The 12,742-nt window shown below is 42.9% G+C and overlaps 1 protein-coding gene across 2 annotated transcripts in view; it reads right to left on the reverse strand.

Moving 5' to 3' along the window:
* The window catches only part of LOC135512451 (insulin-degrading enzyme-like), a 40,902-nt gene extending 30,087 nt beyond the window's left edge, over positions 1 to 10,815 (reverse strand). For both annotated transcript variants that reach the window (XM_064934496.1, XM_064934495.1), the window contains exons 1-5: positions 10,663 to 10,815; positions 7,896 to 8,080; positions 7,243 to 7,450; positions 5,932 to 6,101; positions 3,738 to 3,860 (exon numbers count right to left, since the gene is read on the reverse strand). In XM_064934496.1, the coding sequence (XP_064790568.1) occupies positions 3,738 to 3,860; positions 5,932 to 6,101; positions 7,243 to 7,450; positions 7,896 to 8,080; positions 10,663 to 10,748 (772 nt within the window). In that variant the 5' untranslated portion in view covers positions 10,749 to 10,815. The remainder of the gene's footprint in view (positions 1 to 3,737; positions 3,861 to 5,931; positions 6,102 to 7,242; positions 7,451 to 7,895; positions 8,081 to 10,662) is intronic.
* Between the last annotated feature and the right edge of the window lie 1,927 nt (positions 10,816 to 12,742).

The raw sequence follows: 12,742 nt of genomic DNA on the forward strand, positions 1-12,742 counted from the left end.
GAACATGCACCTGTGGAACAGTCGTTAAGACACTAACAGCTTACAGACGGTAGGCAATTAAGGTCACAGTCATGAAAACTTAGGACACTAAAGAGGTCTTTCTACTGACTCTGAAAAACACCAAAAGAAAGATGCCCAGGGTCCCTGTTCATCTGTGTGAATGTGCCTTAGGCATGTTGCAAGGACGCACGAGGACTTCAGATATGGCCAGGGCAATAAATTGCTATGTCCGTACTGTGAGACCCCTAAGACAGCAAGACAGGACAGACAGCTGATTGTCCTCGCTGTGGCAGAACACGTCTAACAACTCCTGCACAGGATCGGTATACCCGAACATCACACATGCGGGACAGGTACAGGATGGCAACAACAACTACCCGAGTTACACCATGAACGCACAATCCCTCCATCAGTGCTCAGACTGTCTGCAATAGGCTGAGAGAGGCTGGACTGAGGGCTTGTAGGCCTGTTGTAAGGCAGGTCCTCACCAGACATCACCGTTAACTTGTTAACAATTTCTGCTTGTTAGTTTTTGCTACCATGTGGGTTTTCACTTGCTTGAGCCTGCAAACAGGCCATACATTTTAAAACATTTATCTTACAAAGGAGGTGTTTAATCTAACTGCTTAACTACTTCTGTACATGGAATAGTATGTTGTTTTTTTCCCTAATTTTTTCCTAATCTTTACAGGAAAATGCCACGGGAACTATCTGATTTGTGAAGACATTTCACTGCAGCTAATGTAGAAGGAAAAGCTGTGTACATTTGCAAATATTGTGCCAAATCATATGTGAAGAATTGCAACAAAGACGCAGAATCATCTGGCCAAGTGCATAAAGTTCCCTCAGCGCTCACAACAAGCAACCCCTGACAAAAGTTCCTCTACTTCTATTCAATTAAATTATGAATCAGACACCTTATTGATAGCAACAGCTCATGGTCCTCCTCAAATCAGATGTTTTTTGACTCAATGTGAAATGCTGATGAATGTCTTGCTCGAACTGTGTATGCAACTGGTTCACCTCTGATGCTCACAGGCAATGTGTATTGGAAGATATTTCTGAATGTTCTTTGCCCAGCATACACCCCTCCAACCAGACATGCTCCATCTACTCATTGGCTGGATGCAAAGCTCAAGTGAAGGTCAAGCAAATCATAGAGAAAGCAGACTGTATTGCAATCATCTCTGATGGGTGGTTGAATGTTTGGACAAGGAATAATTAACTACATCATCTCCACCCCTCAGCCAGTAATGCACAAGAACACACAAACATGGGACAGACACACCGGTCTCTACATTGCTAATGAGCTGAAGGCAGTCAATGACCTTGGACCACAGAAGGTATTTGCACTGGTGACAGACAATGCTGCGAACATGAAGCCTGCTTGGTCTGAAGTGGAGGAGTCCGACCCTCACGTCACACCCATTGGCTGTGCTGCTCATGCATTGAATCTGCTCCTCAAGGACATCATGGCACCGAAAACAATGATACACTCTACAAGAGAGCCAAGGGAAGGAAGGAAGGAAGGAAGGAAGGAAGGAAGGAAGGAAGGAAGGAAGGAAGGAAGGAATGAACGTATGTATGTATGTATGTACTGCCCTGCCCACTTCACTGTTGCTCCAAGCAGAGGAAACTGCAGTTCTGAAATACCTCAAAAAGCGAAGACTTCTGCCTGAAGCCCATACACGCCACGTCGCACATGTTGAACCCCAAGTATGCCGGCAAGAGCATCCTGTCTGGTGCAGAGATCAACAAGGCCTATGGTGTCATCACTACTGTGTCTCGCCACCTTGGCCTGGATGAGGGCAAGTTTCTTGGCAGTCTGGCGAAGTACACTTCCAAGCAAGATCTTTGGGATGGAGATGCAATATGGCAGTCGTGCCAACATATCTCATCAGCCACCTGGTGGAAGGGACTTTGTGGATCGGAGGCTCTTTCCCCTGTTTCCTCCATCATCCCCCAAATCCCACCAACACCAGCCACCTCAGAGCGCAACTGGTCCTTGTTTGGGAACACACACACACAAATATAGCACGCAAAAGGCTGACCAATACAAGGATTGAAAAATTGGTGGCCATTCAGGCAAAATGTAGTTTTTTTGAGCCAATAAGCCATCCTCAAGGTTGGAAAGTGACAGTTAAGATGAGGCCTTAAAGTCTGATGTTCAAGAAGTGGACATTGAGGAGGTCCAGGGAGAAGACATGGAAGCCTGAGAGGAAGACAACTGAAGCTTTAGTTTCTAAACTATCATTTTACAGATGTATGCTGAAAACATTTTTGGGAGATGCGATGGATCATTCAATATTCCCTTTCTTTTGTTGTTCAGTGAAATCATCCCATGTGAAGAGTCAACTAATTTAAGTTCAATTCATAACTAAAACAATTTTTTACTCTTTTGGATGAATTTAATCTATTGCAAGTATGTCTACTTATAAGGTAAAAGGTTTAAGTTTGTCTCCATATGATATGGTAAATGCATCCAATGCAGATGGTTTGGAATGAGTTGGATGCAAAGTGAAGGAAAAACAGCCAACAAGTGCTCAGCATTATGTGGGAACTCCTTCCAAGACTATTGGAAAAGCATTCCAGATAAAGCTGGTTGAGATAATGCCAAGTGTGCAAAGCTGTCAAAGGCAAAGGGTGGCTACTTTGAAGAATCTCAAATATATTTTCAATTTGTCTAACATGTAGGGAACAGAAATGGTCACATACCCTTTCTACCATATAGCATACTATATCTGCTACATTATTTATGTTAGATCATTTTTCTGGATGGAACGTTGGGAGGGGTGTGCTGGAAATGGACCAGCAAAATATTTTGCTCCCCTGCACTGCTTATCACAGGGCGGCATCAGTGTCACCTAAAAAGCCCATATTCCACTGGTTGAGATAATTTTTGTATTGTTTTTTGGGCAGAATTATGTGAGGTTTGATGTGTTGTTGGGGGTGCTGTATTGGTCAGATTAGCTTCCTTCTTCAATCTGCCACCGCCTAATACTGGAGGGGGGGGATAAAACAATCTCACAAAATTAGTGCACTGGGCCTTTACTACTCCTGTATTAGTAGACTGATACAGCCATTTGCAGTGCAGCTAGAAATGCCAGCACCCCCGCCCCTAAACATCTTCCCACAGCTATGGCGCAAGCCAATTAGCAAACATTTGAATCCTGAAGGTGAGAATACAGATGTGCCAGATCAGGAATGGGCCTACCCCTCGTTTGTCTGCGTGCCTGGGGTTGTTAGGCATACAAAATAACTTGTAGATCAATGACTTTCAACATAATTACATGCTTAGTTCGACACTGAATGCGAGGACGCGGTTGTCACATAATATAAAAAGGTAATTTCAGGAGGTAGAAAGAATGTAATTTGAGCAACAATAAAGTTAACTGGCGAATCCTAACGTTTTGATCGATTTACTGACCGATGCATGCTACATTTGGATCGGTTTGGGGTCCCACAGACCAGGGTGTACTCGTGAATCGTTACATCCCTAGGAAATAACTGCAACGGTAAAAGACTATTCCAGTCTAGGAGATGGGGGGGGGCTGCAGGACTTGGCTTGAGTGTTGTGGGCTCAGTTCCAGAAGTGTTTAGACAAAGCACTTTCTACTTGATCTTAGATCTGCACAGCTGACAGGTTATTTCATCTGCCTCTTAACCAGTCTTAAGATCACTGATCCAAGCAGCAACGCTCTCTTACAGATGTGGACGCTGGCACGTACGACACTCACCTCTCCCCAGCACACACAGTCCCATGAGGTTGGAGGAGTAGTAGGTGGAGTGGAATTTCAGGAGCTCCTGGCGGATGTCGATCCCATCCTTTGATGGCCTAGTCTCCAGAGTCAACTTGTTACCTGAAAAATCAACCAGATATAACACTTAACCAGCTAGTTAACAAAATGTACATCAGCAAGGAATGTTCTCATAATATACAGTGCAGCGAGTGCTTGACCTTATCGGACAAACAAATATAATCTGTATCATATGATGCGTTGGAGGAAAAACAACTCCCTGTCACAGATCCAAAATAGTCACCATCAAAGACTTCATGAAACAGTACACAGTGGGAGGGATAATACATCCAGTTATTAAAAAAGGGCAACAAGCTTGTTCCAAGAAAACCAATGTGTGAACAAAATGAATCCCCAACAGTGATGCGATTACAATTCTGAGTAAGGCCACCAGTGACAGACTGACCACTTTTGTCCTCTATGGGTTAGCACTTTGCTAATTAGCCTAACTCAAACTCACCCTATTCTGTACAAATGTGCGCAACCGCGACATTCAAACGAGGCTGCAAATAAAACTAATGGGACTGTAGCAACTGTTGACTTCAAAATCTGGGGTGTGAACTACGTTTCTATTCAACCGTTGATCGACATGGTAACGGCTCTATAGTACTGGAGACAAGTTGAAAAAAACTGACCCTCCGTTACATCGTGACATGCCGTAACGTACAGCACGCATAAAGCAACAATTTCTGTCTTACAATCTCTCTCCACCAGGTGTTGCACTTCTCTCATCGTTTAAAAACAAGAAATGGAGAGTGACGGGGATAAGGGGGATACCTAGTCATTTTCTAAGTCATCACTGCAGGCAATCATGACTCTCAAAGCCACCGTTTACTTCTGAAGATCACTTTAGCACCGCCCTAAAAACCCAATTCAAATTCGACACAAACCTTCAAATAGGTATGTAATGACACATTATTTAAACTCTTTATAGTGTTTTATTTACATTTTAGAGGCGATAAGTTGGATAGATTGAGTGAAAAAGCCGTTTTCCCACGACGACATCTCTACTTCTCACTACCACGCATTAGTTTCGCTTCCCCACCCGCCATTTTTAAAAAGATCCGACGGAGCTCATTGCATTCTTGAATCATACAGAAACGGGCAGCGTGGATGTCTTGGCACGGATTTTGTTGGAAAAGGGAGAAATTGTGCTTTACAATGGTATTGACATTACAGTTGATCTGGAAGTATTACGTTTTTTGGGCGCCAAAATGAGGCCAATTGTACAGACCAAGGCGATCTAAAAGTGTGAGAGAGTTTACATTACACAACCAGAGCCTAAACCTAGCCCTTTCTCTGTGGCAGGCTAGCTGCTGGGCATTTCCCTCTAAAACAAATAACAGACACACACCACATTTATAACATCTGGAGAGATGTGTTGAACTTCCCTTTGAACTATTTACTTTATAATCTAATTATTAATTATCTCCAGCCCCATAATGTCCACATCTGAATATTAATGTGTGGTTAAGTGTCCCTCTAAGCATTTCTAAGAATGTTATGTTTTTGTCAAGGATGTCTCCAACACTCGTTCATTAATAAGTGTTCCGGCCGAGCTGATCCTGTTTCTATTATTAGACGGGAAAAAGCTTATATAACTAAACGCTGCCACCAGCTGGCTCTCCTGGGCTGGGAGTCCAATCGTAAGAGAACACAATTAAGGAGGAGAGCATGAGTCAGCACATTCCAAAACAAAAGGCTGAGAAGGATTTGTGGTTTTATAAGCGATGTTCATAATGGCACATTGTCGCAAAATGTTTTGCAACAGAAAAGGAAACTGAAGTCCTGGTAGTTCCAGTCCATTGTTTCCGCAGGGCTCCACGCTGGGCTTTTTTTTTTTACAACGAGCACGTACATGCCCAAATCAAAAAATGTATGCGCACACAAAGAAATTTAGGAGCACAATGAAAAATATTTTGGTACTAAAGCTAGAATCATGCATTTTTCTGGGCATACTGGTGCTCCCAAATTAAAATTCCAGGTCGCACAGGAAAATATTAAGCTCATATGCGAGTAAAATGGTCGCACAGTAGAGCCCCGTTCTGTTTGGTGCCTAATGAACATGACTGTGGATACATGCTGGGTTATGTTGAATTCATATATAGTACGCGAGGTGGCATGGGGTTTTTACCGGTCCCAAATTTGCTGAATGGGTGGTTGGGATTGCCAGTGGCCTTCTCCAGCTGGAACAGCCTCCAGGCATCATTCATCAGGTTCTTCTCGTGCTCAGAGTCCACAGCATTCACCTCACGGTCCTTACAGCTCTCGTCAAACAACGGGCACAAGAAGAACTGAGCAAACCTAGACACACAAAGGACAAGACATTCATTTAACAAGTTAACATACATAAGCAAAAACTGCAGATTAGGCTACCTAGATTTTTTTTATTTTTTATTTAAAGGGCTGTTGGATGATTTGTTTTAAAATTGTGAAGGCCTACAGGAACATCAGTGAGGATTAAGCAAATGGTGGGTTAGGGGTGTGTGCTATTTATTTTTCCAGGCAAGTGGTTAATAACTGCAGTAACATGTGGAAAAGTCCACGTTCTGAATTCAGAGGTGTACTTTTCTCAACTTTAGGCTGTTCATCAGCAGACTCAATAGACAGCAGTGACATTTCACAGACCTGTATGCAAAGCTATTTGAATGGCCCGAAGGACGAGCAACTGCCATGCAAAAGAAAACGACCGCAATTAAGTGAATTGGCCAAAGTAAATGCCCTCTGCAGCTACAGACTCAACATAGCTGGAAGATACAGAAATCTGACATGTCATAAGCAAGCTCTATATTCAAGTGGCCCTGGCCTATACACCTGTAATTACTAATCAGGTAGCCCTATACACCCGTTATCAACCACCCTCCTTCGATTGGAACTCTATTTAACTAGACAAGTCAGTTAAGAACAAATTATTATTTACAATAACGGCTATACCCGGACATTGGGCCAATTGTGCGCCACCCTATGGGACCCCCAATCACGGCCCGGTTGTGATACAGCCTGGAATCGAACAATGGTGTCTGTAGTGAGACCTCAAGCACTGAGATGCAGTGCCTTAGACCTCTGCGCCACTCGGGAGCCCCAAAACGGTATGAAGGTTGATGATATGGATTTAAAAACGGCTTACAAAAATCAGGTCACAGATTCCAGTGGAACATTACTTTTTGTTCATGAGTGTTTGAAAAGCTTATCAATAGTTAAAATATTGATCTGCATTGGTGTCCAGATGGTTTTCATATGCCTAATCGAATCACCCAAAGCCGTCAAGTAAAATGGGAGAATTTCTACCACGACATAACCTGGGTCATATTCAAAACGCACCAAACGGAAGAAAATAAACTGAAAAAGGGAGGGGCTACCTGAACTCGTCCAATAAGAAACGATTGTTTTGCAAAAAAAGTTACACCATGTGCCTTATTGAACATGACCCCGTTAGTTCACTCACCTGTCCAATGCACCCTCCAGGTGTTCATGGGATACGTCAAAGTAGTAGTTGGTGTGCTCGCCGCTAGTGAAAGCATTGGAGCTGCCAGCATGCTCACTGAGAAACTGGCTGTACTCATTCTCCTTGGGGTACTTCTCTGTGCCCAAAAACAGCATGTGTTCGCAGAAGTGGGCAATGCCTGATATGTTCCCTGGGTCTGACAAAGAACCTGGTAGACATAAGAGTCGAACACAGTTAATCTACACATTGCTTCGCATTCGCACACTTCTGCACTTAAAGTAAAACAAAGTGAATTATGTTTAGACGCTGCCAGCCATAACATTGGAGAGGTGGTTCAAACCCTGAAACAATAAGGGATAAAAAAACAGAAGCAGATGAAAGGATCCTCTTCAATGTAGTCCCATGGGAGATAAACTAGGGAGCGAAAAAGAGAAGTGGCAGCATAATTTACAGGAATAGCAGAGAATGTGAATGGGGGTTTGAAACAAAGAAATAAAAGATACAGATAAAGAAGCTACAGGATGAGGAGATGGGTGGAGACACCTGTAGGAAAATAATGAGAGGGGAGACCGGGGGGAGGGGGGTCTCTGTATTAAGAATGGGTCATGGAGGCTGCCTCCGGCCTAGATAAGTGGAGTGGGTGAATACTGTACCTATGTTGACGTCCAGCCCTGCTGAGGACTTGTCTGTGGTGGGATCACTGATGAGCACGGCCCTCAGGCCATTGTTAAACTCCAGGCCCCTGTAGACCCGCTTGTCTTCTGGAGAGCGGACGATCTCACTGACTACCCTCTTCACAGCCGGGTCTGTCATTCTGAGGGGTAGAGACAAAACAAGCCTGTAGAGCACAGGAGAGAATGTTGTTATTTTATGCACTAAATTCTCAATTGATTGGACAAGCAATTTACAGATTAATGGTCATTACAATGACTGATTTTAACATGTAGGGGGAATGGAGTGGAGAGAATTTTGAATGACGCAAGGTAGACGGACTACTCAAACTGAAGTACCATATTTAGACCCCGGGCAAACGTCAGCATTCAGTCAACAGAATGACAGCGGACCAATACCATGCTAACAAGGATATGCAAGTCATTTTTGCAAATAAATACATTCAACAGGCACATATAGTGCCTTTGGAAAGTATTCAGACGCCTTGACTTTTTCCACAGCCTTATTCTAAAATTGAGTAAAAAAAATAATTTTAAACTCAATCTACACACAATGCCCCATAATGAAGAAAGAAAACAAGTGAAGAAAGTTTTGCTAATTAAATATTTAAAAACAAAAACTGGAAATATTACATTCACATAAGTATTCAGATCCTTTACTCAGTACTTTGTTAAAGCACCTTTGGCAGCGATTACAGCACTGAGTCTTCTTGGGTATGACGCTACAAGCTTAGCACAACAGTATTTTGGGAGTTTCTCCCATTCTTCTTTGCAAATCCTCTCAAGCTGTCAGCTTTCTAAATACACCACCGTTCAAAAGTGTGTCGTCACTTAGAAATGCCCTTGTTTTTGAAAGAAAGGCACATGTTTTCCAGTTAAACATCAAATTGATCATAAATGCAGTGGACATTGTTAATGTTGTAAATGGCTATTGTATCTGGAAATACCAGTCTCAACATCAACCGTGAAGAGGAGACTCCGGGATGCTGGCCTACTAGGCAGAGCTGCAAAGAAAAAGCTGCATCTCAGATTGGCCAATAAAAAGAAAAGATTAAGATGGGCAAAAGAACAGACAGTGGGACAGAGGAACTCTGCCTAGAAGGCTAGCATCCCGAAGTCGCCTCTTCACTGTTGACGTGGAGACTGGTGTTCTGCGGATATTATTTAATGAAGCCAGTTGAGGAGTTGTGAGGCGTCTGTTTCTCAAACTAGACACTAATGTACTTGTCCTCTTGCTCAGTTGTGCACCGGGGCCTCCCACTCTTTCTATTCTGGTTAGAGCCAGTTTGCTCTGTTCTGTGAAGCGAGTAGTACACAGCGTTGTACGAGATCTTCAGTTTCTTGGCAATTTCTCGCATGGAATAGCCTTCATTTCTCAGAACAAGAATAGACTGATCAGTTTCAGAAGAAACATCTTTGTTTCTGGCCATTTTGAGCCTGTAATCAAACCCACATGATGGTGCTCCAGATACTCAACTAGTCTAAAGAAGACCAGTGTTATTGCTTCTTTAAATCAGAAAAACAGTTTTCAGCTGTGCTAAGATAATTGCAAAAAGGTTTTCTAATTATCAATTCACTTTTTAAAGTGATAGACTTCGATTAACTAACGTGCCATTGGAACACAGGAGTGATGGTTGCTGATAATGGGCCTCTGTACGCCTATGTAGATATTACTTTTTTTTTAAATAAGACGTTTCCAGCTACAATAGTCATTTACAACATTAACAATGCCTACACTATTTCTGATTAATTTGTAGTTATTTTAAATGGAAAAACATCTTCCAAACACAAGGAGATTTCTAAGTGACCAAACTTTTGAACAGAAGTGTATTTACTTCTATTTTACCTTTATTTAACTAGGCAAGTCAGTTAAGAAAAAATTCTTATTTACAATAACGGCCTACACCGGCCAAACGCGGACGAAGCTGGGCCAATTGTACACCGCCCTGTGGGACTCCCAATCACAGCCGGTTGTGATACAGGTTGGATGTGGAGCGTTGGCGTGGACCAGCTCGTACATACAGGCTGCAAAGGCATTATTTTCCTCCTTACCTAGCTATAAATGGCGTACCGAATGTGGGATGCTATATCCCACGGGGGACACGAGTGTATTACCGGCTGGGCACTCAAACATAGACAGTGCAGATCTAGCGCCCACTATCCGCTACATCTGGAACAGTAATACTAGTCTGTCTAGGGCTAGGCGATATTTTGCATTGATAGCAACATGTTTCCAACTAGCTAAACTAACTAACTACAAAACGAAAAAAATATATATCCGAATACACCCTTTAAAATGTATTTACAGCACAACAGTGCATTTTTTACTAGGCTGGTTTAAGATTTGCAAGTTAACAAGCCGCACTGTGATAGCCGAAAACCTCCATAGATTAGCTGGCTAACCTCATTAACGTTAGGTGGCTAGTCTGCCCTGAGACCGAGTTAGCTAAATTAGCTATATTTAGCGTGTAGTTGGTGCCAGGTGCATCCGGCAGCTAGCTAGGCTGGCTGGTTTCAAATCAAGTGCATAACTATACGTGTCCTTGGTTAGCTAGCTAGCTATCAAAGTTGATATGCTACTTGTATACGTGTATTGCTGTGAATGCTTTTCTGCTAATGCTTAATTAGTCAGCCCTTCAGCTAGCTAACTAGGGTCATTCTGTAACGTTTCAGCTACCGTTAGCTGGTAAATATTTGTTCATTACATGCGAGTTTTTGAAGTGGATAGTATCTGACATTTAACACTCACCTAACACTTTGATAAAAGTACAATCTATTCCCCGCAATCAGACGGTGTCTTGTAAACTGGGCCAGTCGGCTAAAACATTGCAGCATAATTCGGATAGACAACAGTCAGAGAAACCTTCGATCTTTACGGCGCCATGTTGTAATAGACAAATGCAATGGACGCCAGAGAGTCACGTAATAGATCATGAATTATGTGATTTATTTTATGTCAGGGGTATTTACTAAAATAAAATACTATTATTTTAAACTAACAACATATACAACATGTGGACAAGTATGGTTTTGATTGATGTGTCATGTTTAGATCAGAAAGTCGATTGATCAGCCTGTTTGGATCAAGCCACTCCTTTCTTAGCTCTTGCGGAGTCCCCAGCCATGTTCGAGAGGCTCAAAACCGTAATGTATCATGGGTAATTGTGACTGACTGATCTACAAATAACAATGAGTAGTTAATTTATACTGCAAGGTTCTTTGTAGATCAGTCAGTCGGCAGGCTCATGCACTGTCGAACAAGCCCCCTAACAACTGAATGTTCCGGTTGAAGGGGACTATGCATAGACCTATAGAGAAATACTTTTTCACGAGTATAAAAACACCTCCGCTCCGCCAGCAAGAACAAGACCTACACAATATACAAAAGTATGTGGACCCCCCTTCAAATGAATGGATTCAGCCATTTCAGCCTCACAGGTGTATACAATCAAGCGCACAGCCAGCAAGACATCAGTGACATTCAACGTGGCACTGTCATAGGATGCAACCTTTCCACAAGTCAGTTAGTCAAATGTCTCTCCTGGTCAACTAAATGCTGTTATTGTGAAGTGGAAACATCTAAGAGCAACAATGGCTTAGATGTGAAGTGGTACGCCACACAAGCTCACAGAACGGGATTGCCGAAGTGTGTAAAAATCATCTATCCTCAATTGCAACAATTCATAGCGTTTCAATCGGTGACGTCACTTGCTCTTAGACCTTGAAGTAGTGGTTCCCCTTGCTCTGCAAGGGCCGCGGCTTTTGTGGAGCGATGGGTAACGATGCTTTGTGGGTGACTGTTGTTGATGTGTGCAGAGGGTCACTGGTTCGCGCCCGGGTATGGGCGAGGAGACGGTCTAAAGTTATACTGATACAGAAGCAACGTCAGCACAAGAACTGTTCGTCAGGATCTTCATGAAATGGGTTTCTATGGCCAAACAGCCACACACAAGCCTAAGATCACCATGTGCAATGCCAAGCTTCGGCTGGAGTGGTGTAAAGCTTGCTGCCATTGGACTCTAGAGCAGTGGAAACTCATTCTCTGGAGTGATATCACGCTTCACCATCTGGCAGTCCAAAGGACAAAACAAAGTTTTGGCAGATGCCAGAAGAACGATACCTGCCCCAATGAATAGTGCCAACTGTTAAGTTTGGTGGATGAGGAATAATGGCCTGGGGCTGTATTTCATGGTTTGGGCTAGGTCCCTTAATTCCAGTGAAGGAAAATATTAACGCTACAGCATAAAATGACATTCTAGACGATCCTGTGCATTCAACTTTGTGACAACCGTTTGGGGAAGGCCTTTTTCTGTTATAGCATGACAATGACCCCGTGCACAAAGAAAGGTCCATACAGAAATGGTTTGTCACGATCGGTGTGGAAGAACTTGACTGGCCTACAGAGAGCCCTGAACTCAAGCCCATCGAACACCTTTGGGGTATATTGGAACGCTGGCTCCAAGCCAGGCCTCACTAATGCTCTTGTGGCTGAATGGAGTCCCCGTAGCAATGGACCAACATCTAGTTACAGCAGCAAAGGGGGGACCAGCTCCTTATTAATGCCCATGATTTTGGAATGAGATGTTTGACAAGCACATACTTTTAGTAATGTATAACAGTTCAGAACCACAGCAGGTAGCAGAAAAGTATGATCTTATTTCAATAATAATCCTGCAAAAAACTCAATTAGAAACAACAAACTTCAAATGAAAATATTTCCACAGCAAAGGGGGACCAACTTCATATTAATGCCCATGATTTTGGAATGAGATGTTCGACGAGGTGTCCACATATGTTTGGTCATTTAGTGTAGCAAGTCAAAACCACAA

The sequence above is a fragment of the Oncorhynchus masou genome, chromosome 24, assembly GCF_036934945.1.
Source record: "Oncorhynchus masou masou isolate Uvic2021 chromosome 24, UVic_Omas_1.1, whole genome shotgun sequence".
Taxonomy (NCBI): Eukaryota; Metazoa; Chordata; class Actinopteri; order Salmoniformes; family Salmonidae; genus Oncorhynchus; species Oncorhynchus masou.